At 47.0% G+C, this 25,898-nt stretch overlaps 1 protein-coding gene across 4 annotated transcripts in view; it reads right to left on the bottom strand.

The window, feature by feature from the left end:
* Positions 1–1,093: 1,093 nt before the first annotated feature.
* LIPE (lipase E, hormone sensitive type) overlaps positions 1,094–25,898 on the bottom strand; it is a 123,286-nt gene continuing 98,481 nt past the window's right edge. For 2 of the 4 annotated variants that reach the window (XM_068132685.2, XM_068132683.2), the window contains 3 exons: positions 23,894–24,762; positions 3,722–3,929; positions 1,094–1,872 (listed from right to left, as the gene is read on the bottom strand). In XM_068132685.2, coding sequence (XP_067988786.2) covers positions 1,823–1,872; positions 3,722–3,929; positions 23,894–24,762 — 1,127 coding nt within the window. In that variant the 3' untranslated portion in view covers positions 1,094–1,822. The remainder of the gene's footprint in view (positions 1,873–3,721; positions 3,930–23,893; positions 24,763–25,898) is intronic. The other 2 variants (XM_078766300.1, XM_068132684.2) reach the window with 1 other exon arrangement.

Here is a 25,898-nt window from a genome sequence, read left to right as displayed (position 1 = left end):
ATTCATAGAGGTCAGGAGTCACTGGTAAAGCAACAACCTGAGCAGATTTAAATTTACTTTTTAGTTTAAATTTTTAGTTTTAATTCGTTTTAGTTTTAGTTTAAATTTGCCTTTCCCTTTGGGAAGTGGGCTGGCATGATGACCTAGGCCCTAGTGGTTTGCACAATGCCCTCTGAGCAGCTTTTTCACATTTAGAAAATAAGCAAGAGTTTGTAAAATTGTGAGAAGTTTGTAATAAGAGAGAATGGCAAAAACAGCAGGTAGGTCACAATTGCATTGAGATATTAACCCACGAATGTTTCTACATGCAGTAAATGACGAAACTGCAAATGCCAAACCTGTGAATGCGTTTACTCTGGATAGGGAGCAGTTTCATACGGATCAAAACTGAAAAATCATAATTGTATTGAAGAATTTATGAAACCTCCCATCCACCATAGGACACCCGCTGGGACCTCAAAATGTTGCGCAGAAGGTTTGGCGGGGCTGGCCCCAAAACTGAGGGATTCGTTCGGGAACGAACGGACGGCCACTCCTGTTTTATAATAATATAGATATAAGGCTAATGCTGTCTGTCTGTCTTGTCTATTGCACCCTGAAACATGGAAATGCTCCTCGAACAGAAAAATAAATTATATAAAAGTGGCTTCAAATAAATCCAGAAAATGTGGAAAAATTGTAATTTTTTCAAAGAGAAAAAAAAAAAAATTGAACCCGAGTGGTGTATAGGCAACAGACTGTTACTTCTATCACGACCGCATTTTTTGTTTGCTGTTAACTAAGTTAACCTCAATGCAACAATTATTGAAAGAATTAAAAATGCTTTGTCACCTCTTAATTCAAATGTCAGGTCGATAAATTTTTGTTTGAGACAAGGAAGGGTTTCTGGTTACTACTCCTCTATTACGACGTTATTTTTGAATGTCATTTGAAACACTGGGAAGTAAAGCCGGCTGTCCCATCTCCCTGCTCAGAGTTTGCTGCCCAATCAGCTTGACCTGCTTCTCCAAATCAATGCAGATCAGACAACTTTCACTCTCCCACACCTCCGCGACCACATCGTATGAACACATCAGACAGTCAGGTTCAAAAGTTTGGTTTGGACAAAAAAAATTTAATTCAACTTGTGCAGCCACAGCAAGGTGAGGTAGAGGTAAAAGGAAGACGCACAGACATTAAAAAACATGTTATGAATCAGAAAGACACAGCAAATCATGTCAAGTGAGATAATGAAGGAAGAATAAACACTTAAAATGGGGAAACATGGCTTTCAAACAACTAACAAGCTCGCATAGAGGACAGGAAAGGAAATTAAAGTGAAAGTGCAAGAAAAACACAAAACAAAACAAAATAACCAGTGCAAATTTACATTCCCCTAACAATGGAATTTCAGTTATTGCAAAAAGGTTTCTTCGTTGCATGATAAAGGTTTTCCTGCCTCTCGGCGATTCCTTCAACCTGTTCAGGTAAAGCAGGGAATAAATACGGGGTTAATCGCTTTTGCTTAGTGAAGAAAAGCAATTCAGGAGCTATATTCACATGTCATTGTTCGATCCAAAACAGATAAATCATTGCCAAAATCCATCCATCGACGACAGAGAAATTACTTCCCAGGTCCGATCGCGTTCACCTTTCACCCCTCTGCTGTGGGCACCACCTACAGTTTTTAACAGTACAAACATAGACTCGACGACACCACCGATGACACCCGACGCTCTGCCAAGCCACCACACACAAAATAAAACATCATGGAAGACCTCCCTGCCCTGACTCCACGAAGGTAAGAGCACAACATCGTAGATATGAGGGATCTTTGGGTCGCTCACGGGAGATTGATCGGCGATCCCTGTGGACCTGTTCGAGCAGAACCGACTGCGCATAATCAACAACAGCAGCAGCAACTACAATGCGTTATAAAAGATCATTTCTCCGCATGTTTCACTTCATTTTACATTCTCCGAGATTCACAGATGTGTTGTGTTGGTTTGGCGGATGTGTTGGTTTGGCGGATGTGTTGGTTTGGCGGATGTGTTGGTTTGGCGGATGTGTTGGTTTGGCGGATATGTTGGTTTGGCGGATGTGTTGGTTTGGTGGATGTGTTGGTTTGGCGGATGTGTTGGTTTGGCGGATGTGTTGGTTTGGCGGATGTGTTGGTTTGGCGGATGTGTTGGTTTGGCGGATGTGTTGGTTTGGCGGATATGTTGGTTTGGCGGATGTGTTGGTTTGGTGGATGTGTTGGTTTGGTGGATGTGTTGGTTTGGCGGATGTGTTGGTTTGGCGGATGTGTTGGTTTGGCGGATGTGTTGGTTTGGCGGATGTGTTGGTTTGGCGGCTGTGTTGGTTTGGCGGATGTGTTGGTTTGGCGGATGTGTTGGTTTGGCGGATGTGTTGGTTTGGTGGATGTGTTGGTTTGGCGGATGTGTTGGTTTGGCGGATGTGTTGGTTTGGCGGATGTGTTGGTTTGGCGCATGTGTTGGTTTGGCGCATGTGTTGGTTTGGCGGATGTGTTGGTTTGGCGGATGTGTTGGTTTGGCGGATGTGTTGGTTTGGCGGATGTGTTGGTTTGGCGGATGTGTTGGTTTGGCGGCTGTGTTGGTTTGGCGGATGTGTTGGTTTGGCGGATGTGTTGGTTTGGCGGCTGTGTTGGTTTGGCGGATGTGTTGGTTTGGCGGATGTGTTGGTTTGGCGGATGTGTTGGTTTGGCGGATGTGTTGGTTTGGCGGATGTGTTGGTTTGGCGGATGTGTTGGTTTGGCGGATGTGTTGGTTTGGCGGATGTGTTGGTTTGGCGGATGTGTTGGTTTGGCGGATGTGTTGGTTTGGCGGATGTGTTGGTTTGGCGGATGTGTTGGTTTGGCGCATGTGTTGGTTTGGCGCATGTGTTGGTTTGGCGCATGTGTTGGTTTGGCGCATGTGTTGGTTTGGCGCATGTGTTGGTTTGGCGCATGTGTTGGTTTGGCGCATGTGTTGGTTTGGCGCATGTGTTGGTTTGGCGCATGTGTTGGTTTGGCGCATGTGTTGGTTTGGCGCATGTGTTGGTTTGGCGCATGTGTTGGTTTGGCGCATGTGTTGGTTTGGCGCATGTGTTGGTTTGGCGCATGTGTTGGTTTGGCGCATGTGTTGGTTTGGCGCATGTGTTGGTTTGGCGCATGTGTTGGTTTGGCGCATGTGTTGGTTTGGCGCATGTGTTGGTTTGGCACATGTGTTGGTTTGGCGCATGTGTTGGTTTGGCGCATGTGTTGGTTTGGCGCATGTGTTGGTTTGGCGCACGTGTTGGTTTGGCGCACGTGTTGGTTTGGCGGACGTGTTGGTTTGGCGCACGTGTTGGTTTGGCGGACGTGTTGGTTTGGCGGACGTGTTGGTTTGGCGGACGTGTTGGTTTGGCAGACGTGTTGGTTTGGCGGACGTGTTGGTTTGGCGGACGTGTTGGTTTGGCGGACGTGTTGGTTTGGCGGACGTGTTGGTTTGGCGGACGTGTTGGTTTGGCGGATATGTTGGTTTGGCGGATGTGTTGTTTTGTCGCATGTGATACATACCGGGTCCAGCACATGAAACACCGAAGAGCAGCAGATGGCATATTGCAGAATATGCAATAAGTTTGTGAAGTGCAAAATGCTTTTTTTGATTGAAGCAGTCAGTGAAGCGACAGTTATGCATGGCTATTATAAATATAAATGTCAACAATACCAGTTGTAAAGCAAGAGGAAATAAATGGTGCTCACCTTCACTGAAGAAAGAACGAAGAACATTGGTCGAAATTACATTGACCTGGCTAGCATCTGTAGAAAGGGCTTTCAGAGCAAGCGGAGATAGCGATAGGCAGCCATGTGGGAGGGAAGGAAAGAGTGTGAAGCCTGAGAGGCGTCCAAGAGGCGAGAGTCGTGATGCCAAGGCCACGGAATCATCAAGCATTGGGTCAAACTCACAAGCCTGCAAAGAGAAAGCAAAAGGTAAAAGGATAAGATACAGAAAGAAAGAGTGGAGAAAAATAAAAATAATCGGTATGCAATAATATAACAAGTTTAATACTTATAACAAGTTTCGTCAAAATCCCATCACTGTTTCACAAGTTAGCACAGCAACTGGATTTTTACCTCACGGAACCTACCTCTGACCTTTGACTTCTTGACCCCATAATCTAATCTGCTCATCTTTCCATCAAAGTACATACTTGATCCAAGTTTGATTTCAATCCCTTCAGCCGTTCTCAAGTTATCGTGGAAACGAAAACCTATCACAGCCGCACGGACGAACGGACAACCTGAAAACATTATGCCTTCGGCGACTTAGTCAGCGGGGGCATAAAAAGATGTTCACACATTGAAATTTCCATCATGCGGATTTCAATTTTCCTAAAACCAGGTGAATACGAGTAGCAGTTTCAGCTGACGTAGGATTACCAAGCACGTCCGTATGTTTTCAATACCAGGTGTCCTTTAGTTGGAAGCAGCTATAAATGTAAAGGTATTTGAATGGTATATTCTGGAGTCCATAAAGTCCTTGTGGAACTTTTGTCGTACGTAGGATAGAAACAAACTGTAAACGGCACATGAAAGAACAATTCATTACGTTTTGTCAATGTTGATGTTGTTATTAATGATGTTGTTATTGATGTTGTTAAATCCACAATTCACCTGGGTTTCTTGAAGAGCTGACATTTTCTGGTGAGGCAACTTCCACATCAGTGGTAAAGTCAACCACCACAATTACCACATTTGGTTCCCTAACTACAACGAATAAATCAAATTAATTAACATATCACCTTGTACCAGCAAAGGAATGTGGGACGGTTCTTGAATGGGGTCTTCCCAGACAAGTGTCTCAGTAGATGTGGACCTTGGCCACCTCATTCATCTAACCTGTCGCCATTGTACTACATTTTATGGTGCTATGTAAAGTTGTTGTTTACTAATGAATGCAACATTCTTTGGATGGACTTAGGGCTACGATCACAAATTCAATTCATGAAATTACTGAATAGCAACTGCAGAATGTTTCAATAATATGGAAAATAGGATTGAACGACGTATTACGAAAGATAGCGGTTATGTTGAAGCCTAAAAATTTGAGCTGTGTTCAGTAAAAAATTCATAGAGTATTGTTACGTTTGTGGGGGTAGGTGAAAGGATACCATTGTGGAGATAGGATTGCGTAGTATTAGCATGGACTGTGGACGCGTAAGAGACATCTCGATGTACATAAGCAGGTAAACTGAGCTTAAGAGTGTTTACGTGTCACCACACGGAGGGTGGTTTTGTGTTAGTTAAATAGGGCTTAAGGATAATTCCCAGTATGTAATTGCCTCCTGTGATTTTCCCTTGTGTTTCTTACATTCACTCGGCCAGCCATGCAATCGGCCCCATTAACCACAACAACCGACATAATGCCGACAGCGACCCAGACGTTACGATCGATAAATAAACCCCGCCTCTGAAACCGTAACAGGCAACAACTAAACCCCGCCCATCAACCGAGTAAGGAACCTCTCCTTCTCTCTCCCCATCTTGTCTCCCGCTCCCTTTATTGTATGTTTTGTGTGTCCGTTTTGTGTGATTAATGTTAGCTCTTACACGAGCCTCAATCTTGTATACAAAAAAAAAGGAAAAGGCCACGCCCCGAGCTTTTGCGATTAGTCGTATGACGTCAGAGAGCAAGAAGGTTCAAAAAAGAAGAGGAGTAAGCGTGTGTCTCTCTCTCTCTCTCTGGCTGACTTTCATCATGGGCAGTCACGCTTTGTCTCGGATGCGCTCGTGAGGAGAACTTGTAGAGCTGGGTGAACCTTTGCAACGTCGGAAGAGCGGGTGTTGGTTGACGGTGGTGCTCTTCAGAGATGGAGGAGGTCGCAAGCAAACCAAAGAAGGCTATCCTGTCTGCTTGCCTCATGCCGAAGGCTTGCTACGGGCGTGAATTTGCGCCATCTTGTGTGCTTTCCGCATGGTGACTTGGGTTCAACGACCAGCAAGCCGCTACCAGCCATTTGGGATGCCAAACTAAGTGCCGGCCGGCTTAAACCGAAACAATTTCTTTTGTTTTATCATTCCCCTTGTGTGTTTTTGTGTCAGCATGGAGGGTCCCTCAAAGTAGCAAATAGTTATTTTATCTCAAAATTCTTTTTATCGTATTGCATATATTTTCATTAAACCATTAATTGTTGCATTTCATTTGTTGTGTTGTTGATTTTCCATGTCTCGTTTCTGCGTTTGTGGGTTGGAGGAATAAACCTGTGTGGCGGCCGTCCATGCAGGTAAGAACTTTGGCCCCCTCATGCGTGTGCGACGGATCATCCACCAATTTCGGCTACGCGCCTCGTAATTTAAAACCGTTACGGCCATTCGTCATCCTGCGGTATTAACCGTTCGGGCTGACAGAACTATATTTACTCCACGCAATCGACTTGGTGCGAGCCACCTCTTCTGTTTCGTAAGGGTTTCTTTCTTTGATCCAATGTGGCTGCCTGACTGATGACGTCATAAATTTACATTCTCCAATAGAATTGTTGCGTAGATCATGCTCAATAAATTTCAAACTGATCAGACTAAGCGTTGTACTAGTCAAATTATGACGTCATAATGAAGGCACCAATAATGTCATCGTTAACAATACTTATTCCCCTTGCAGAGTTATTTACAATTAGCCACATTTAAATTTTTTCCATGGATCAGTTTCGGAGAGCCAACTCATGGAGCGGTTTCGGAGATGCACCATTTACAGGCTGTTTCCATCATGTATACTTCAAAAGTTATAAAAGTTCAAAGTTGCACAAGCACTTTATGGACACCCTGTATTAGTTGTTTCTCCTTTTCCGGGGGACGGGTGGGAACATGTTGCAATGTAATGAGGTTTGGTTGAAATCCCTTCAGAGGTTCACAAAAAAAAGTTATCATGGTAACAAAATTTTTTTAAATTAAAGGTTCCCTTTGCTCATTTGAACCCAAAATGTAGTCAGTTCATCTCTACGTTACTATTTATACTTTTGCCAAGGTTGCTTAAAACCCCTTCATTGGTTCACAAGTTATCGCACCAAACAGAGATTTTCAATTAAATGCCACATGACCCGAATTTTCAATAAAATTCCACAGTGCCATTCTCGTTCTCTGTTTTTGTAAGTGTCCATGTGGATGAACCGTACATCAAAATCGGTCTAACTATTGCATTGAATATCTTCATATTTACCTTTTCTGACATGCCCCTGCTGTTCCACAAAAATGGAATTGTTATATTCAAATAAAAATTGTTATTTTTCCATCAGACGTTACAACGGACCAACGACATATTATTTTATTTTTTAATTTTTTTTGTATACAAGATGGATCTGGGGTGAATTAACGGGGGTAGAAAAGATCAAGGTTTTGGATGGGGGAAGATAAGATATGGTGATGAACAGCTGTTTTAAAGACCTGGAGGGAGGAGTGGGATTGAAGAGAGTGGGGGAGTTTGTTCCAGAGGTGGGATAAAAGAGGAATGAAAGAGTGAAGGTGAGCAGAGAGTCTTGATTTTGGCAGTTTAACCATAAGAGGGTTGCTGGCAGATCTTGTGCGACCTGTAGGAATATTTGTGGGGCAGAGCACAGAAAGAGCTGGGGGAGCTAGGATGGAGAGGAGTCGGTAGAAGACAAAGACCACCAACCTGCCTGCGGTGTGAGGAAAAGGCCCTCGGAGTTAGCTTCATCGCGGGAGATTCCAATGATTCTGAAAGCTTTGGTGTCAACAGCGTGAAGCCGAGCTAGGTGTGAGGCAGGTGCAACAGCCCAGAGGGGAGAGCAGCATTCCATTGAGCTGCGGCTGCAAGCCTTGTATGTGGTGAGGAGCTCAGGTGTGCAAAGGAAGGACTTCGCACGATGGAGGATGCCTAGTCGGCGACTGGCTTTGGAGGCCAGCTTGGAAATGTGGTTTTCCCAGGAAAGATCATGGCAGATAGTGAGACCCAAAAGCTTGAGTGACAGAACTTCTTGGAGAGGATTGTTCAGAAAGTAGATGGGAGGGTTGTCCAGTCGGTCTTTTCGGAGAGACATAGTGAGAGTGTGAGATTTGTCAGGTTTGAAAGACATGTTCCACTTGTTTGACCAGTCTGTGATTTTGTCCAGGACTGCAGGGAGTGAGGAGGCTGCAGACTGCCGATCTGAGGGGTGAGGAATGGAGCGGCAGAGAGTGGAGTCATCGGCAAAGAGATAGAGAGGATTTTCCAGAGAGTAGGAGAGATCATTGATGAAGACCAGAAAAAGCACAGGACCCAGAATACTGCCTTGGGGAACTCCAGCCTGAACAGGAAGGGGAGATGAGAGAAATCCATTTAAGGCCACATGTTGACGACGACCAGAGAGGAACTCCGCAAGCCATGAGTGGAGATTTCCATGGATACCATAGGAGGAGAGTTTGGTGAGCAGAGCTGGGTGCCAGACCGTATCGAAGGCACATGATATGTCAAGGGAGACAGCTCTGATTTCCTGTTTGGCATTGAGGACCTCCATCGATTGTTGAGACAGCAGAAGCAGCATGCCCAGAGTAGAATGAGCTGGTCTGAATCCAAATTGATGATCCGAGATCAAGCCATTGGAGAAGAGGAAGGATTTGATGTCAGAAGTGATGATTGATTCCATGACCTTCCTGATTATTGGGAGAAGGCTGATTGGTATGTAGTTGCAAGGATCTGTTTTTGCACCTTTTTTGTGTAAAGCAGTAATGTTGGCTGATTTAATAGCAGATGGCAGATGACCTTGAGCAAAAGAGAGGGTGAAGACAACAGAGAGACGGTGAGACAGAGCGGCAGAGCAGGATTTTAGGACCCGTGGCATGATGCCGTCTGGTCCAGTGGCAGAATCGGAGTCGAGGTTTGACAAAAACTTCTTCACCTAGTCAGGAGAGAAGGACACAGAGACCAGGAGAAGCTGGGTTCGACTGGGAAAGGTGGCAACAGAGAGAGATGGGTTCGGGACACAAGATTTTGAGGCAAACACAGAGTTGAGGCATTCGGCTTTTTCACGTGTGGTGTCGGCTGTGTAGCCATTTGAGGTGAGGGAGGGGATGGAATGGGAACAAACACCAGAAACAGATTTGACCAGACGCCACCAGGATTTGGAGGATGGAGACAGGTTTGAGAGTTCAGTCTTGAGAGTGGAGAGATATTGTTTCTTGGCTCTCCTGAGGGTAGACACAAACTTGTTCCAAGCTTTGTGAAAGGAACTGAGATATCCTTCAGTTGGATAAGCCTTCCATGAGGTGAAGGCAAGTTGCTTCATGGCAACTGCCTCACCACAAGCTTCAGTGCACCGTGCACGGGAGGAAGGGTCGGACAACCGAAGACGAGATGGGATAAATCTGTGCATGAGAGAGCAGTTTACTTTCGAAGAATTCCCAGGAAGAGTTGATGTCAGAGGCAGTGGAGATGGGAGACCAGTCCAGATGATTGATGGCTACTTGAAGACCGTGCCAGTCAGCCTGAGTGAAATGCCAGACTCGTCGGTGCTGAGGAGGCTCTCTGAGAATGGCCAGAGAGATGCCCACTTTATCAAGGAAATTATCAGAAGAACCGACTGGAGCAGAATAAGAGCAGCAGACACTTGCAGGGAAGTTTGTCATAACCAAGTCTCGAAGAGAAGATGCTCCATTGACTGAGATCCAGGTCGGGAAATTGACAGATTGTGTCAGTCCCAGTGAGTCGCATAAGTCCTTTGCTGAGGTGCCATGGCTGGTGAGAGAGGAACCCACACCCAGCCAGCTGGCATGATGACAGTTGAAGTCACCACATATGAGGAAAAGAGAGTTGGGATGAGTGGATAGAAGTTGGTCCATGTTGTCAGACAGGGAGATGTAAATGGAGTCATCACTGTCTGGAGGACGGTACAGAACACATATGAACAAAAGGTGGGAGCGCAGAGGAAGCCATAGTCAGAGGTACTCCTAGGGGTGGATTGGAGAGGGGGCAGTGCAAGGAGTGTGAGGAAGACAGTTTTTGATAAAGATAGCAACCCCACCACCAGAACAAGGCTCAGGTCTATCATACTGGAGGAGGAAGTAATCAGGAAGAGATATTAAGGAATCAGAGACATCTTTAAGGAGGAAAGTTTCTGTTAAGCAGATTACGTCTGGTTTGTCAGAAGCAACTTGTATGGAGAGATCAATCAGGTTTGAGCGAAGGCCCCGGATGTTTGAGGTCCATACCGTTAAGGAAGACGGAGGGGGAGCATCGAGTACAGGACAGGGGAGGGGAGGGGTAGGGTAAGATGAAGGGTGAGAGGGGGAGGTAGGGAGAGCTGTTGATAGTGTGTCCGAGATTGCAGAAGAGTTAGGAGAAAGGGAAGGATGAGGACAAAAGGTTTGATGGTGATGGGAAGAGGCACATTGAGGTGTTGTTTGGGGGGGGGGGGGGGGCAGAGCAAAGTCGAAGGTTGGAGGAGGTGGAGGTATGTGATGGAAGGGAGAGGAAGTGGGGAGGAGGCAGCTTTGAGGAGGATGGTGGAGGGGGGAGAATTGGAGAAAGATAGTAGTGTGGGAGATTAGAAGGGGAGGGGCAAGGGGGGAGTTTAGGAGGGAGGGGTGAAGGGGGAGAATTGAAAGGAAGGGGTGAGGGGGGAGTTTAGAAAGTGGATGATTCATGAAAAACGAACATTTAGTACAAACTGGGTTTATTGTGATTTTCAAGTCAGAGATCCGTTTGAAAACGATAGAGGGGTGGAATGAAGGTGAGTTTAGAGAATGTCGAAAGGAATGACTGTAGGAGATCGAATTTTTTTTTGAAATGGAATGATTTGATGAGGAAATTGAAAAAAGCCTTTTAAATAGGAAGAAAAACAGCGTGTTGTAATAAACCACTGAATAAAACACTGCAGGGAAAGTTTAAACATGTTTCAACAAAACCGTGAAAAAACAATCTGGGAAAAGTCCCTGAAGTGAGGGCGTGGATCAGAGAAAGGAGAAAGGGTTAAATGATTATGGAGGAAACTAGAATTGGAAAGGCGAGTTTCGGCTGGAGATGGAAGTTTGAGGTGGAAGAAAAGGAGATAAAGGAGGCAGGGCGAGACAACAAGCATGTGTCCGCGAGGAGAGAAGGAAATAATTATATATATATATATATATATATATATATATATATATATATATATATATATATATATATCTCATATCATATATATATATATATATATATATATATATTGTTTTTTTCTTTTTTTGGTGTATTTAAAACGTTAGACAAAGGGTAGATGTTCGGGAAAGTTAGGGGAGAAGAGAAAATCTAAGAAATAAGCAATATAGCGAAGGAAAGAACTTAAATTCACAAAACACCGACGGAGGGAGGGAAGCCTCAAGTTACCAGGTCGCGCACGCGGTGCGAACAGAAAACGATTTGATTACACACAAGTTTGCATGAATTACAAACCAACATTAACTAGAAACACACAGTAACACATACACAATAAAATAACGAGTGGAAATTTGACAAAGACATGAATGGGAAAACACTTAAACTTTGATGCCGTGCAGAGGTCAAAGTCGCTTCCTCGCTCGAGGGACCGGAAGCGGAAGTCCCCCTTCAAATTCAAATTCAAACTCATTTATGTGTTTTAAATTATACCTTATTATTTTTGTATGTTGGGTATTGTACAGCGACCCTCCCTATTCCATCTCCAAGCGCTGCACAACATCATTGCCAGGCACCGATGGCTTTTGGAACCCTGCGATGACGCGCGCCGAAAGGGTGTACTCAGTTTTCACTCCATTTGTTTTTTGTTTTTTTTGTCCGGGCGATTTCTCACCCATCCTTTGATCTGAAAGCTGAAGTTTGGGCACAATAATGAACAAGTGCTTTGGCAAAAACAATATTTTTTATTTTTTGATGAAACGATTAATTACGAAATTATTATCGATTTATTAAGTACTTATTTATTTTCTTACTCACCTGGGCAATTTCTCAGGCACATTTTGAGCTAGAAAGCTGATATTTCGACACGACAGTAACCATATGATTAGGCTATGAAGGATATTTTTGATCGATTGAATAAATCAATTAATGGATTAATTATTATTCAACTTTTCGATTAACCGCTTAATTAATTTTCAAAAGGTTCCAGATTCGGATGAAACAGTGGTGGTTTAGGTATGACATTAGCCAATTGATAACAAATTAATTATTTTCCGATTATAATTTATTTTAATTATGCAAATAATCAATCAATTATTGTACACCGCTCCCTCCCAATTCCATCTCCATGTGCTGCACGGAGGCATTGCATTGTCATGTGCTGGAGGATATATATGTTATTTATACTGTTGCGGATATGGGATTTGGCCTCCATCCATATCCGCTTGTAAATATTCCCCTATTTCCCCAATACTTCCCAACTATCCCCAATCCCCCATTCCCTAGTCCCATTTTCTGTAAACAACACTCTGTAGAACCGACCTTCCCCTATTTCCCCCCTTGAATGTCGTGCCCAGGTCCACCGCATCTCACGTAGACAACTTTCGGACATCTTGCTAGTTATTCTTAGTCTATGTCAGTTAAGGACTCGTTTCCATTAATTCTGACTCTTCGTTGCACCAGAATGTGATTGTATGGCACCATTAGTAAGTTTAGGACCTCCCAATACCTCCCCGCATCTCTTCCTCATGGAACAACAACACCAACAACAACAACAGCGGCGGCGGCGCGGCGGCGGCGCGGGGAGTGCGCGTCCTCACTCCGGCTTGGTTAGCCGCCATTGAACATGTGCTCCGACGGGGTTACCACGCAGGGGCTCGCTGTCAGCTCCTCGTCAAGGGCGGAGCCCGGTAACCCCCCCACACCCAATAGGAGCGGCGGACCGATTCCATCTGGGGCGGAGCTAACGAGCCGAGGGCGTGTCACGCCCCGCTGAGCATGCGCAGAAAGGGGGAGGTGACGTCAGATGCGCCTCAGCTTGGAGAGAAAAGGACGTCACCCCCGAGCGCTGCGATACCTCCCCGCATCTCTGGACTGGACCGAGCTGTATTCTGCCCCTGAGCCAAGGTGCACCTTGAGCTATCGACTGCCTGCCCTTCCTTGCCATCAATCCCTGTGTAAGTCAGTCTTGTCCCGTTTGTCTGTGGTCTGTCGGGGATAAGATAAGACTGTGTCTAAGTGCCCATCTTTCTGTGCTTTACCTCTGACCGTGTAATCTACCCGTTTCTGCATCACCAATATTATATCCTCCTCCGGAGGTCTTGAGAACTGTACCCCTTGTGTCGTTGCATTTATCCCAGCCGTTGTGTCCTTTCCTTCATTGATTTAGCATAGCGCGACTTAGTCAACGTCGAGTGGAATCGGGCGGGATAGGGTTCTAATCGGGGAGTAACTGTGCGGACGCGGTAATACCAAACCGCTCGGTAAACTAACATCTAAAACCGCGTCTGTAACAATTGGTTGTCAGGAGTTGGATTCGGACCTGGGACTAAATTTGTTAGGCCCAAATTTTGGAACACCAATTGTGTTAAGTAACAATTGGTGTCGAGGAGTGAGATCGGTCCCGTAGCGCGGTTCACGCGCTCGAAATTATTAACGGCGAAATTTGATTTTGTTTTACAAAAATAAAAACCCGAATTTTGAAAGTCGCGCTATGGCGGATCAAGACGGCTGGGTTCCGGTAGAGGAGAGTAGGGTAGAATCGACCCAGGACCCCAGGGAAGAAGTGGGGAAAATGGTGGAGGAGAGTAAAGAAGGTGTGGTTGAGGGAGTATCAGACGCACAAAATGGCGTCCTCGCGCACGTGGGTGTAGCGGCACCAAATTTTGCCGCGCCCTTTGTACCAACGGTGGAAGACATGCAATTAATTATGGCTGAAATGGAGGCCCTTTTGGACAGGAACAGTGAGCGATTGTTAAACCAAATGGAAGCAATAACGAACGGATTGGGAAACCAAATGGAAGCAATAACGAACGGATTGGGAAACCAAATGGAAGCAATAACGAACGGATTGGGAAACCAAATTGAAGCAATAACCAACAGAATTGATGACCGCATGCAAAAATGTGGGCAGACCATGGATCGCATGGTGGGCGAAAGGGTCCCAGGGGTGCACGAGGAGGTAAAGCGGGTCGAAAAGCGCTGGTTGAGCGAAGCGGAGGAAAGCACGGGTACAATGACCGGGGTAGGAATCGCGACACGGGGTTTGGAAAAGCCGGCGACCGATGAGGTAGAGGGTGTTTTATTAAAGCCAGCGGTCGTCGAGGTAAATAAAGAAAAAGCAGTGCTGGGAATTGAAATTGAAGAGATGACGGAGGTAGCCCGGGAATTGCAGGGAGAAATGGAAAATGTACAAAGTCCCTGCTCACATCACGATGCTGTGCTTAACCCGAATGGAAGTTTGCAGGTTTTGGTGCAGGGAGGAAGAAGAACCCCGAAGGTGAGACGTGCTGTATATTGTGCGGGTAGATTTTGTAAAAGGATGTTTAGCGACAAAATAATTGTCGCGCGCTTGGGATCGAGGAGGCATCCGGGCGTTGGTGAGGGGTCCCGTGTGAGTGGAAATGGCACGCGTGGAAGGAAAAAGTGTGCGTCGGCGAGTGGGTGTGTTATAAAGTGTGGGAGTGAAACCGAGTGCGAGCGAGAATGCACGTCGGGGTGTACGGAGTGTACGTGCGAGGGTGAGAGTGACACGAGGAGTGAGTTGGTGGTGGAGCGGGTGCGAGAATGCACGCTTGGAATGGTTGAGGGTGTGCGAGGAAGCACACCTGAGTGGGTCATGGCGCGAGTGTGGGAGAGCCCATCTGAGCGCGTTAGTGGGTGGATGCCAGAGTGTACGCCCATGGTGAGTGTTACAGAGGACGTAACGGAGGAGAGGTGTGGACCGAGGTATGCGCGAGAGGTGTGGTGTGTAACAGGGAGAGCGTTGGTGGAATGTACGGACGGCGTTGGAACGCCGGGTTTTGTGAGGGTGAAAGGGGTAGCGTATGCGTGTGAGCATGCAAGTAAAGCATCGACGGTAACCGGGTTAGCGGTTAGGGCGACGGATAGCCGATGCGAGCGCTCGGGGCGCGGCGTGCTTTGTTGGATGCAGGGCCCGGCGCGGATCGAAGCTGCGTCGCTTCTCTTCGAAGCGTCGTTGCCGATTCGGGCTTGGCCCCGCCCCGCACGGTCGAGTCCGGGCTTTGGCGGGCGAGGCGACCGGTCCGGTTCAAGGGCGAGTGGGAGGAGGCGGAACGGTGCCCCCTCGTGGGGACGGGGTTCCGACCGGGAGAGGTTGAGCCATCGGGCCCGGGACCGCAAGGTGCCGCGCCGAGATGGTGCGTGGAGCCTCGGTCCAACCAAACCACCTCCCTTGAACCGAAAGCCGGACGGATTCAACCTGCAGGCGACCAAACCACCCGAATTCATTGCTCGGCTTTACGAACCGAGTTTAATGATGTCATGACGCACCGAGGCTAGGATATAGCGGACTGTGATGACGATAGTAGTGATTTGATACGAAATTTATAATAGTGGGTAGAATTGGCAGTAAATGGAAAATTTTTGATTTGTGGAATTTGGATGTGCAAAATTGATAGTGGGACCTCCCCGATGTGGAGGGATGGCAAATCCACCATCCCTCACAGTAAGATGGGGCAAATGCGCAATAGCTTATGGGGTTGATGGCAGTGAAAACTAGCCCGGGTGGGTTAGGATATCGTGTGTAGGGATCTAGCGAAGATGACATTAGGTAACGTTAAGATTAGTTAGTGACTGATACCTGTAGTGGGGACGCAGGTAGTTTAGTGTGGATGATAATGACGTGGGAGCGCAATAGTTTAAAGGGGCGACTGGGAAGCGCAAGTATCAGAGGGGAGTAGTTAGATGAGATGATGCCGTGTGTTTGAAGATTGAACAGGTGAGGATTGACCAGGTATGATTGCACAGGTGTGCAACTGGACAGGTGTGTGGAGCAGTGTATGAGTAGTGAGTGTTGTGGATCAGCGCGAATGCGCTTGGGGAGAGAAGGGTGCAGGTGGCACCAGGTGTGAGAGCACAGGTGTGCAAGTACAGGTGTGTGGAATACATGGAGTATTGGAATGAGTGGTGTGGAGAGAGTTGGAGTAAGTGGTACGGAGTGGTGTGCATGGTGCGAAGGTGTGGATGGGGGAAGAGTGGACCCCTTTCACGAGTACCCGGGGCGGGTAGTGTAAGTGTTAGGTAGAGGGTATAGGTAAATTGTGGTTGGATATTGGCATCTGTGGTGCGGGTGACAGAATGGTATTTGGATGGGTGCATTAGTGTTGTGGAAATGGCTGGGCGTGTAGCCTGTTAGTGTGTGTAGTTGGTTGGGCGCTCCACCACTGTGAGGATATCGGCCAGGTGAGGCCGCAGGTGGGCTCTGGGAGCCGGTAGTAGTTGTTGTGGATGGGGCCCGAGGATCCGGAGGACGGACCCGGGTAGCCCAGTGCCAGAGGGCACCGAGTGGGGTGACAGAGCCAGGAGGGCCTTCCCCAGTTAGTTAGGTTAGGGTGAGGAGCGAGGTAAGCTCGGGTGGCAACTGCAGTGGTGGAGGTGTGCAGGTGGGTAGACCTGCTGGGCGAGCTACACGTCGCAGCCCAGAAATTGTGCGAGGGCACCGGGAGATGAATCGGGGGAGTGAGACCCCAAATTGAGAAGCACCACAGTTTGGTCAATGGGAATTGGTTTTTAGAACCCATAGTGTAAGTGGCCAATGGATTGGCAGGGAAAGACCCCGGGTAGTGTAAAGTGTGTTATTGTCATTTAGAGGATAGTTAGGATTGAAGTCTCCTCGCACCATCTACATGCACTCACCTGAGATGACGTACCTCCACACCATGCCATGTTTTGTTATTTTATTGTGCAGATGTTTGGAATGTGAGACGCATCATGACGTGGGTGTGACATTGTGCTTTGTTGTTCCATCCCTTCCTCCTTATGAGGATTGATGATGAATTGATGATGGCAAATTTTGGTTAGAGGGATTGTGGTGACGAATTTGGTATAGAGGAAATATGGGGAAGACGTGACAGTCGTGACGAATTTGTAAATGGGTAGATTTTTGTACATATGGGGTAAGGGCAAGGGTAGTGTAGGTGACAGGGGGGTGACGTACGGTAGGGACGAGCTTTCTCACTTCGCCCTCCGTACGCATTTCGCCTTGCATTGCCTTATTGATGTGTACCCTTGTGACCTTACCCCTCGCTCAATTGTCTTTCCCCTTTTGTCTCCCACATGACCTGTGCGCCATTGGGTGCCGAGGGGAGCGTGCGTGGGTCGGCCATTGTGCGCCCGAAATTCCCAGAACCAGCTATCTGCATCGATGCACCACATTATGGACCACATGCCTGTGGCCGAGCACCACTTATGGACCCCATGGGTTGGGGCATGGCCCCTCTGCTGGAACCGGCCATGAGGGCCCGAAATCTTGCTGGCGGACCTTGGCCACAGGGCACCGATGCCACACAGGAGAAGCACACGTAGTCGGCCCTGTGGGCCATAAATAAAAGAAAATAAAAAGGACACATTGGGCACACTTTATTGCAAATAGGCCGCCAGTAAGAAAATGAAAGAAAGACAACAACTGGAAGACAATAATAATAACCAGCAGAGGGAGCCGAAGAGCAAGAGACACCTGCAGGGTTAGGGGTTGTTGTTTTTATTTTCATGAACAATGGTGACTGCACCGATTGGTGCTTGAGGGTGCTTTGGTGCGTTTTTGGGTGCTTTAATGGTGCATTGATGCAGAGCAGACTGTCTCCCCCCCAGAAAGAACAATCACAGGTCCTGGGTTAGTCTTGTAAATAAAGTAGCGTCAATTGTAAATAATGCTCCCTACCGGCTGTATGTTTAGTTTGAGGATTCTTTCCGCGATTCGGTTATCCTGTGGGTGTGTTTCTGTGAGGAGAAGGGTGCAACGTCACAGGGGGACATATTTACTCATTTGTGAACATCTGTAAAACTGTCGCACTCAGGGTTGAGTTAATAGTAGAGGGAACTACATCTGAGTGCCACACTAAAGTAGGTAAAAATTTATCAGGTCGGGACGCCCCGAGGTAGAGAAGGGTGCAATGTTGCGGATATGGGATTTGGCCTCCATCCATATCCGCTTGTAAATATTCCCCTATTTCCCCAATACTTCCCAACTATCCCCAATCCCCCATTCCCTAGTCCCATTTTCTGTAAACAACACTCTGTAGAACCGACCTTCCCCTATTTCCCCCCTTAAATGTCGTGCCCAGGTCCACCGCATCTCACGTAGACAACTTTCGGACATCTTGCTAGTTATTCTTAGTCTATGTCAGTTAAGGACTCGTTTCCATTAATTCTGACTCTTCGTTGCACCAGAATGTGATTGTATGGCACCATTAGTAAGTTTAGGACCTCCCAATACCTCCCCGCATCTCTTCCTCATGGAACAACAACACCAACAACAACAACAGCGGCGGCGGCGCGGCGGCGGCGCGGGGAGTGCGCGTCCTCACTCCGGCTTGGTTAGCCGCCATTGAACATGTGCTCCGACGGGGTTACCACGCAGGGGCTCGCTGTCAGCTCCTCGTCAAGGGCGGAGCCCGGTAACCCCCCCGCACCCAATAGGAGCGGCGGACCGATTCCATCTGGGGCGGAGCTAACGAGCCGAGGGCGTGTCATGCCCCGCTGAGCATGCGCAGAAAGGGGGAGGTGACGTCAGATGCGCCTCAGCTTGGAGAGAAAAGGACGTCACCCCCGAGCGCTGCGATACCTCCCCGCATCTCTGGACTGGACCGAGCTGTATTCTGCCCCTGAGCCAAGGTGCACCTTGAGCTATCGACTGCCTGCCCTTCCTTGCCATCAATCCCTGTGTAAGTCAGTCTTGTCCCGTTTGTCTGTGGTCTGTCGGGGATAAGATAAGACTGTGTCTAAGTGCCCATCTTTCTGTGCTTTACCTCTGACCGTGTAATCTACCCGTTTCTGCATCACCAATATTATATCCTCCTCCGGAGGTCTTGAGAACTGTACCCCTTGTGTCGTTGCATTTATCCCAGCCGTTGTGTCCTTTCCTTCATTGATTTAGCATAGCGCGACTTAGTCAACGTCGAGTGGAATCGGGCGGGATAGGGTTCTAATCGGGGAGTAACTGTGCGGACGCGGTAATACCAAACCGCTCGGTAAACTAACATCTAAAACCGCGTCTGTAACAATACATTTGGCACGGGGCGAGTGAGGCGTGCTTCGAGCTCTCCACGGCATCGAAGTTTGAGTGTTTTCCCATTCTTGTCTTTGTCAAATTTCCACTGGTTATTTTGCTGTGTACGTGTTATTGTGTTTCTAGTTGGTGTTGGTTTGTGGTTCATGCAAACTTGCGTGTAATCAATCGTTTTCTGGGTCGTACTTCGTGTGCGGCCTGGTGACTTGGGGCTTCCCTCCCCCCGTTGGTGTTTTGTCGGTTTGGGTTATTTCCTTCGCTGTATTGCTTGTTTCTTTTATTTTGTTTTCTCCCCCTCACCTCACCTCCCTAGAAAAAGAATTCTATATTGATTCTTTCTCTCCTCCCGGACACGTGTTTGTTCGCTCTCCTCCTTGTCTCGGCTTGTGCCCCGCCCTCCTGTATCTCGTTTTTCTTCCGCCTCTGCTCCTTCTTTCTCAAATCCAGGTTCTCGCTTGGAGACTTTTCCCGGATTGTTTTTCATGGTTCTGTTTGGATATTGTTGGAATGGCAGGAAGAGCATCCGGCCATAAAAAAACATTGCCTCAAAAAGAGAACCATGACAATTACAACTACATATGGGCAGGGTGCAGCCCGAAGTGGAGATCGGTTTCTGAGGTTTGGGACATGGAATGTAGGGACAATGACAGGGAGATCAGGAGAAGTGGTGGAAGTATTGGTCAGAAGAAGAGTGGACATATGTTGTGTGCAGGAGACGAGATGGAAGGGAAGTGGTGTGAGAATAGTGAAGGGTAGGCAGGGACAGAAATACAAGTTTGTGTGGCAAGGGTGCCCGGAGGGCGTGAATGGTGTTGGTGTCCTGTTTTCTGAGGAGTTTGTAGACAGTGTGGTGAGTGTGACTAGAGTGAGTGATAGGTTGATGATGGTGAAAATGATGATTGGAAAGCTCTTGGTGAACGTCATCTCGGGATATGCTCCGCAGGTTGGTCGAAGCGATGAAGAGAAGGACAAGTTCTGGTGTGCGATAGAGAAGCTGATGGAAAACGTGAAAGATGAGGAAGTTGTTGTGGTGGGAGGAGACCTGAATGGACATGTGGGAAGGAGTATGGATGGTTTTGAGGGAGTTCATGGGGGTTACGGATATGGTGTGAGAAATGGAGAAGGTGAAAGGATTTTGGAGTTTGCTGATGGAGCTGATTTGTTGATTTGTAATACTCAGTTCCAGAAAGAGGATAATAAGCTTGTTACATACACGTCAGGTGGGTCGACGACAACCGTTGACTACCTGATGGTGCGTAGGCGAGATAGGGGGCACCTCCGGGACACAAAGGTGATCCCGGGGGAGGAGGCTGTTTCACAGCACCACTTGGTTGTCTGCGACATAAGGGTGAAAGGTGTGAGGAGAGCTCGGCGGGTGAAGTACCAACCGAGAATGAAGGTGTGGAGGTTGAAAGAGGTGACAGTAAGGGAGGCATTAAAAGAGAGGCTGAGTAGGGTAGAGGATGATGTGGTTGAGCTTGAAAGTGGTTGGATGTCAATGAAAGCTAGTCTGTTGGGAGCCGTTGGTGAGGTATGTGGATGGACAAAAGGACCACCGAGGCACTCGGAAACATGGTGGTGGGATGTTGAAGTTGGGAAGAGGATTGACGAGCAGAGGAAGAAGTTCAAGGAGTGGCAGAAGGCGAAGGGTACGGGAGCAGAAACAGCAGAGCATGAAAGTTATAAGGCAGCCAGGAAGGCTGCAAAGAAAGAGGTAGCAAAGGCGCAGGAGGCATGTCGGAAAATGTTCGGAGAACGCTTGGATTCGGAAGAGGGTCAGAAAGCAGTATTCAGGATTGCAAAGCACATAGCGAAAGAGAGGTGTGATGTGATGGGGGTGAGTTGCTTGAAGGATGAAGTGGGACAAATCGTTGTCGACCCAGATGGAATTAAAGGAAGATGGAAAAGATATATGGAAATGCTGTTGAATACAGAGAATGAATGGGATGGCAACATAGAGAGTAACCCAGTTTTAGGACCGGCAGAGAAGATAACTGAGAAGGAAGTTGAGGAAGCGATAAAAGCAATGAAGAGTGGAAAAGCGGGAGGGCCGACGGGAGTTGTGGGAGATATGTTGAAGGCAGCAGGAAGTTGGGGTGTGAAGAGAATGACAGAGATCTGTAATCTGGTGGTGAAAGAAGGCCGCATTCCAGTGGATTGGGAACTGAGTACCCTCGTCCCGCTATACAAGGGGAAAGGTGACCCTCTGGAGTGTGGCTCGTACCGAGCGATAAAGTTATTGGAGCATGGAATGAAGGTATTGGAAAGGGTGTTGGAGAGGAGGATAAGGAAGAAAGTGAAGATCGACGAAATGCAGTTTGGATTTATGCCAGGAAGAGGAACGACAGATGCGCTTTTCTTTGTGAGGCAGTTGCAGGAGAAGTACATGGAGAAGAGGAAGAAGTTGTTTTTTGGGTTTGTTGATCTGGAGAAAGCATTCGATAGGGTTCCACGCAAAGTATTGACATGGGCATTGAGGAAGTTAGGAGTGGAGGAATGGTTGATCAGAGTAGTGATGGAAATGTACAAAAGAGCGCGCACAGCTGTAAGGACGAAGGACGGGAACAGTGGTGAGTTTGAGGTGAAGGTGGGAGTGCATCAGGGGTCGGTACTAAGTTCACTACTATTTGTAGCTGTGATGGAGGTGCTGGCTCAGAACGTAAAGGAGGGTTTACCGTGGGAGTTGTTGTATGCAGATGATCTGGTGTTGATTGCGGAAAGTATGGATGGACTGAAGGAAAAGATGAACAAGTGGAAGGAATGTATGGAGACAAAAGGTCTGAAGGTGAATATCGGAAAGACGAAGGTGGTGGCAAGTGGTAAAGCATGTGGTGAGGTGGAAAGAACTGGGAAGTGGCCGTGTGCTGTGTGCAAGAAGGGTGTTGGAGTGAACTCCATTCAATGTACAATGTGCGCTGAGTGGGTTCATCAAAAATGTAGTGGTCTGAGAGGGTCATTTACCAGTGTGGCAGCTACATTCAAATGTAAGGTGTGCACAGAGGGAGCTGCAGATGGAGGAAATGTTGAGTTGGATCTTGGAGACGGCGTGAAGCTGGAAGGTGTGAAAACATTTTGCTACCTCGGAGACATGCTGAATGGAGAAGGTGGATCAGACTCGGCAACGGTTCCTCGAGTGAGATGTGCATGGAAGAAGTTTCGGGAACTGAGTGGCGTGCTGATGAGGAGGAGAGTGTCGCTGAAGCTGAAGGGAAAGGTGTATGCTGCATGTGTGAGAAGTGTTATGATTTATGGGAGCGAGACATGGGTAATGAACGTAGAGCGGCAACGAAGGCTGGAAAGGGTGGAAATGCGAATGGTTCGATGGATGTGCGGAGTATCGTTGAGAGAGAGGAAGACAAATGATGAATTGCGAAAGATGATGGGAATATTGCCTGTGATTGATGCTGTGAAGAGGAACAGGTTGAGATGGTTTGGTCATGTGTTGAGGAAGGATGAAAGTGACTGGTTGAGAAGAGTGATGGAAGTTAATGTAGAAGGAAGTAGAGGACGGGGAAGACCGAGAAAGACTTGGCTAAAGATGGTGGAAGAAGAAATGCGGGCTAGGGGGTTAACAAGAAGAGATGCAGAAAATAGGGCAAAATTGAGAAGATTGTCATGGGGACAGCAAGGCTAACCCCCGCTCTAACAGGGAAAATGGCCTTAAAATGCATGTTGTATACATTTGGCACGGGGTGGTGTACTTTGAATGTAGCTGTACTTGTTTGTTCTTCCTGTCCGTTCACTAACGCTACTTCACTTTCTTGCAAATTGTTAAACCAAACAATTGGATTATTTCTTCAATCTCTAATATTGTTACGTTTGTGGAGGGGGGAAGACATTACCATTTAACAAATATAACTGTATAGAGTAGTATGGTCCGTGATGAGTAGTTAGCCAATCTTGATTTATTCAGCAAGGACAAATTAGCTTCAGGATTGTCTTGTTTGAATGCGCTCCATTCGGAGGGTGGTGTGTTATAATAATTAAATACAGGGATTTGGGTTAAGATAATCGTACATCTCGCCTCTTGTAAGCCCCCAGTGGAGTTGAGAAGGAGAGCTCTGTTGAGAGGGAGAATGAGGCAAATCGTAATGGGGCTTCCACCAAGCAAAGGAGAGAGACGGGTGGAGCCATGAATGCCTCAGAGGGTGGATCGTTGTCCAGAGAGCGAGGGGAGGAGCCTGTGTCTCTCGGGGTTCGGTGGACTCTGAGGAGGGTGTGGAAAAAGCATGCTCTGAGGAGAGCGTTTAGAGGGAGATCGTGCCACAGAGAGAGAGAGAGAGAGCGGGAAAGTTTTCCGAGCCTGAAGAGAAAGAGTTCTTGGCTTGTCTGCCTACCTGCTTATGTCCTGCGTTTTACAGGGGTCCTGCTCACATGCTCATCGCCTGTTTCGTCTCTCCTGCTCATGTGCCTCATCATCTGCTTGGCGCGCCTGCCTTGCACCTACTTTAATGTCTTCACTGCAGAGCCAAGGCCCCACTTAGTTGCTTGTATCCCCCTAACCTCCTCCTCCGTCTGTGATTGAGAGCAGTTTGTGGTGCACCTTCCTTTAGAGTTTTTTTTCTTTTACTTCGTTTTGTATGTATATATACAACCCCCCCCCCCCCCCCTTCCCCAATTTTTAGCTTGACTTTTGATCGAAACATATCATTCTGAAAAGGGGGAAACAACGGGGAAAGGAAACCTACTACGACTGAAAAACAAAGCCTGACTACAACTGAAATTTATGGCTGACTTGGACTATCAATATAACACAAAGAGACAATAGAACACAAAAAGCAAGTTTACATACCAGAATGTAAGTTGGGGGCAACCCAGAAAGATCTTTGTCTGACAGCAGCAGTGGAGACACAAGGGGGTCATTAGTAAGAGGAGGACAAGTAATGAACTCCTGCTGGTCTTCTTTATCATTAGGTTTGCCTTGACATTCTTCATTAGTCTCCTGCATAATTCCTTCAAATCTCACATCCTTTTTGCCTTCTTCGTTTCTCTCTTTGTCCTTACTTTTATTGTCATTTTGACATTCTTCATCCTGCTCTTCTTGCTTATTTTTCTTCCCTCTTGCCTCTTTTTGAAGAGGAGTAAAGCCACGAGGAAAGATAGAGAAAGCCGGACTTTGATTTTGGTTCAAGCCCTTCATTAACTTGCACGGATTCCTGTGTTCTCCTTCACTGATACTGCACAACGGTGATTTCTCATTTTCATTTGAATGTCCCTCAGATGGTTCTTCAGGTGTCCCCAGGCCACCTTCAAAGATTTCCTCCCAAGACATCATCTGCTCCTGACCTGACATCTCAGTGTTTGACTTATTTTCTTTCATGTCTTCCTCCACTTCCTCCACTTCCTCCACTTCCTCCGCTTCCTCCACTTCCTCCGCTTCCTCCACTTCCTCCGCTTCCCCCACAAAAAATATGGGTGATGCCTTCTCATTTATCAAGGACTCATTTATTGGACCATCCTCGACATCATTTGCTGCCAATAACAAATCTTCAGGCACCTGATCAGACTGGAAAGTCTCGCTTCGTTGGCCATAAGGGTCGATATCTATTCCAGGAACAACTGGACGAAGAAGTTGCGTAAAGAAACAACTCCAGCTCTGATTGGATGATGCAGACAGATGTGCAGGACTGGATGAAGGTAAAGCCAACTGAGAGCGAGAAACTGTGGGCAAAACACAGGAAAAAAAACCAATTAAAAAGATCATAGCAAATTTCATCACCAAATATACAATGTAATGGATAACAAAGTAGGAACACCATTCGATAATGAAAGACACTGCTTTGCTGGAAGGTTTGAAAGGTTGTTTTTTTTACAAAACCATTTGTGAAAGATTTACATTTTGAAGCAGGTACAGGAGAGTGAGTCTCCATATAATAAATTAAATTTCAATGAACACCTTGAGATGACAAACAGCTCTACATGTATCACAATCCATGATGAACACTCCAACCTCTAGAATATCGAACGACTCGACATTTTGGCCAGCAATACGGAACAACCGTACCTCCGCCCGCCGAGTTGTTAGGGAATAGAAACCTCTCTTCAGGTCCCACCAGATAAGTAAGAAATGCAGAGTGGGCAAAGTCGGAGGAACAATTTCAAGGCAATGTTATCGGACCTCGTGATGGTAAACCAATTTATTACAATTGGAAATTGATCAGCCGATCAGCAAGTCTGCATTACCAGGGACCCCGCAGGTGTTGATTTTGCAACCATCATTGCCTTTGATGTTACAATAACAAAACATAGAAGGATTATGTACTGGAATTTAACTGTGCTCCTCCAAAGGAGAGGGAACATACAACAGAGACTACTGAGATAATGCACCACCAGGGCCTTGAAGATGGAGAATGGTTTCAGTCTTCAGATTAGCAATATGACCTTTTTCAGCTTGCCCAAAGATAAACATACTTGTTTCTAGCCTTACTGATCGACGTAATATGCCCTCATTCAGGTTAGATTTCCATGTTGAGAAAGAAAGCTGCTCGACTGCCACTGCCTTGTTGCAGGATTCAGTGTTTCAGGGGTGAGAGGAAGAATACAAGAGTTTCAGAAAGGACGGATTAAACCGGAGAGATCGGGAGAGAGTGAGAGAGTGAGAGAGTGAGAGTGAGAGTGAGAGTGAGAGAGTGAGAGTGAGAGTGAGAGTGTGTGTGTGTGAGAGAGAGAGAGAGAGAGAGAGAGAGAGAGAGAGAGAGATCGGGAGAGAGTGAGAGAGAGAGAGATCGGGAGAGAGTGAGAGAGAGAGAGAGAGCGTGAGAGAGAGAAAGAGAGAGAGAGAGAGAGCGGGAGAGGGA

The sequence above is a fragment of the Myxine glutinosa genome, chromosome 12 (assembly GCF_964187855.1).
Source record: "Myxine glutinosa chromosome 12, kmMyxGlut1.1, whole genome shotgun sequence".
Classification (NCBI taxonomy): domain Eukaryota; kingdom Metazoa; phylum Chordata; class Myxini; order Myxiniformes; family Myxinidae; genus Myxine; species Myxine glutinosa.
This window is presented reverse-complemented; position numbering and strand designations above follow the sequence as displayed.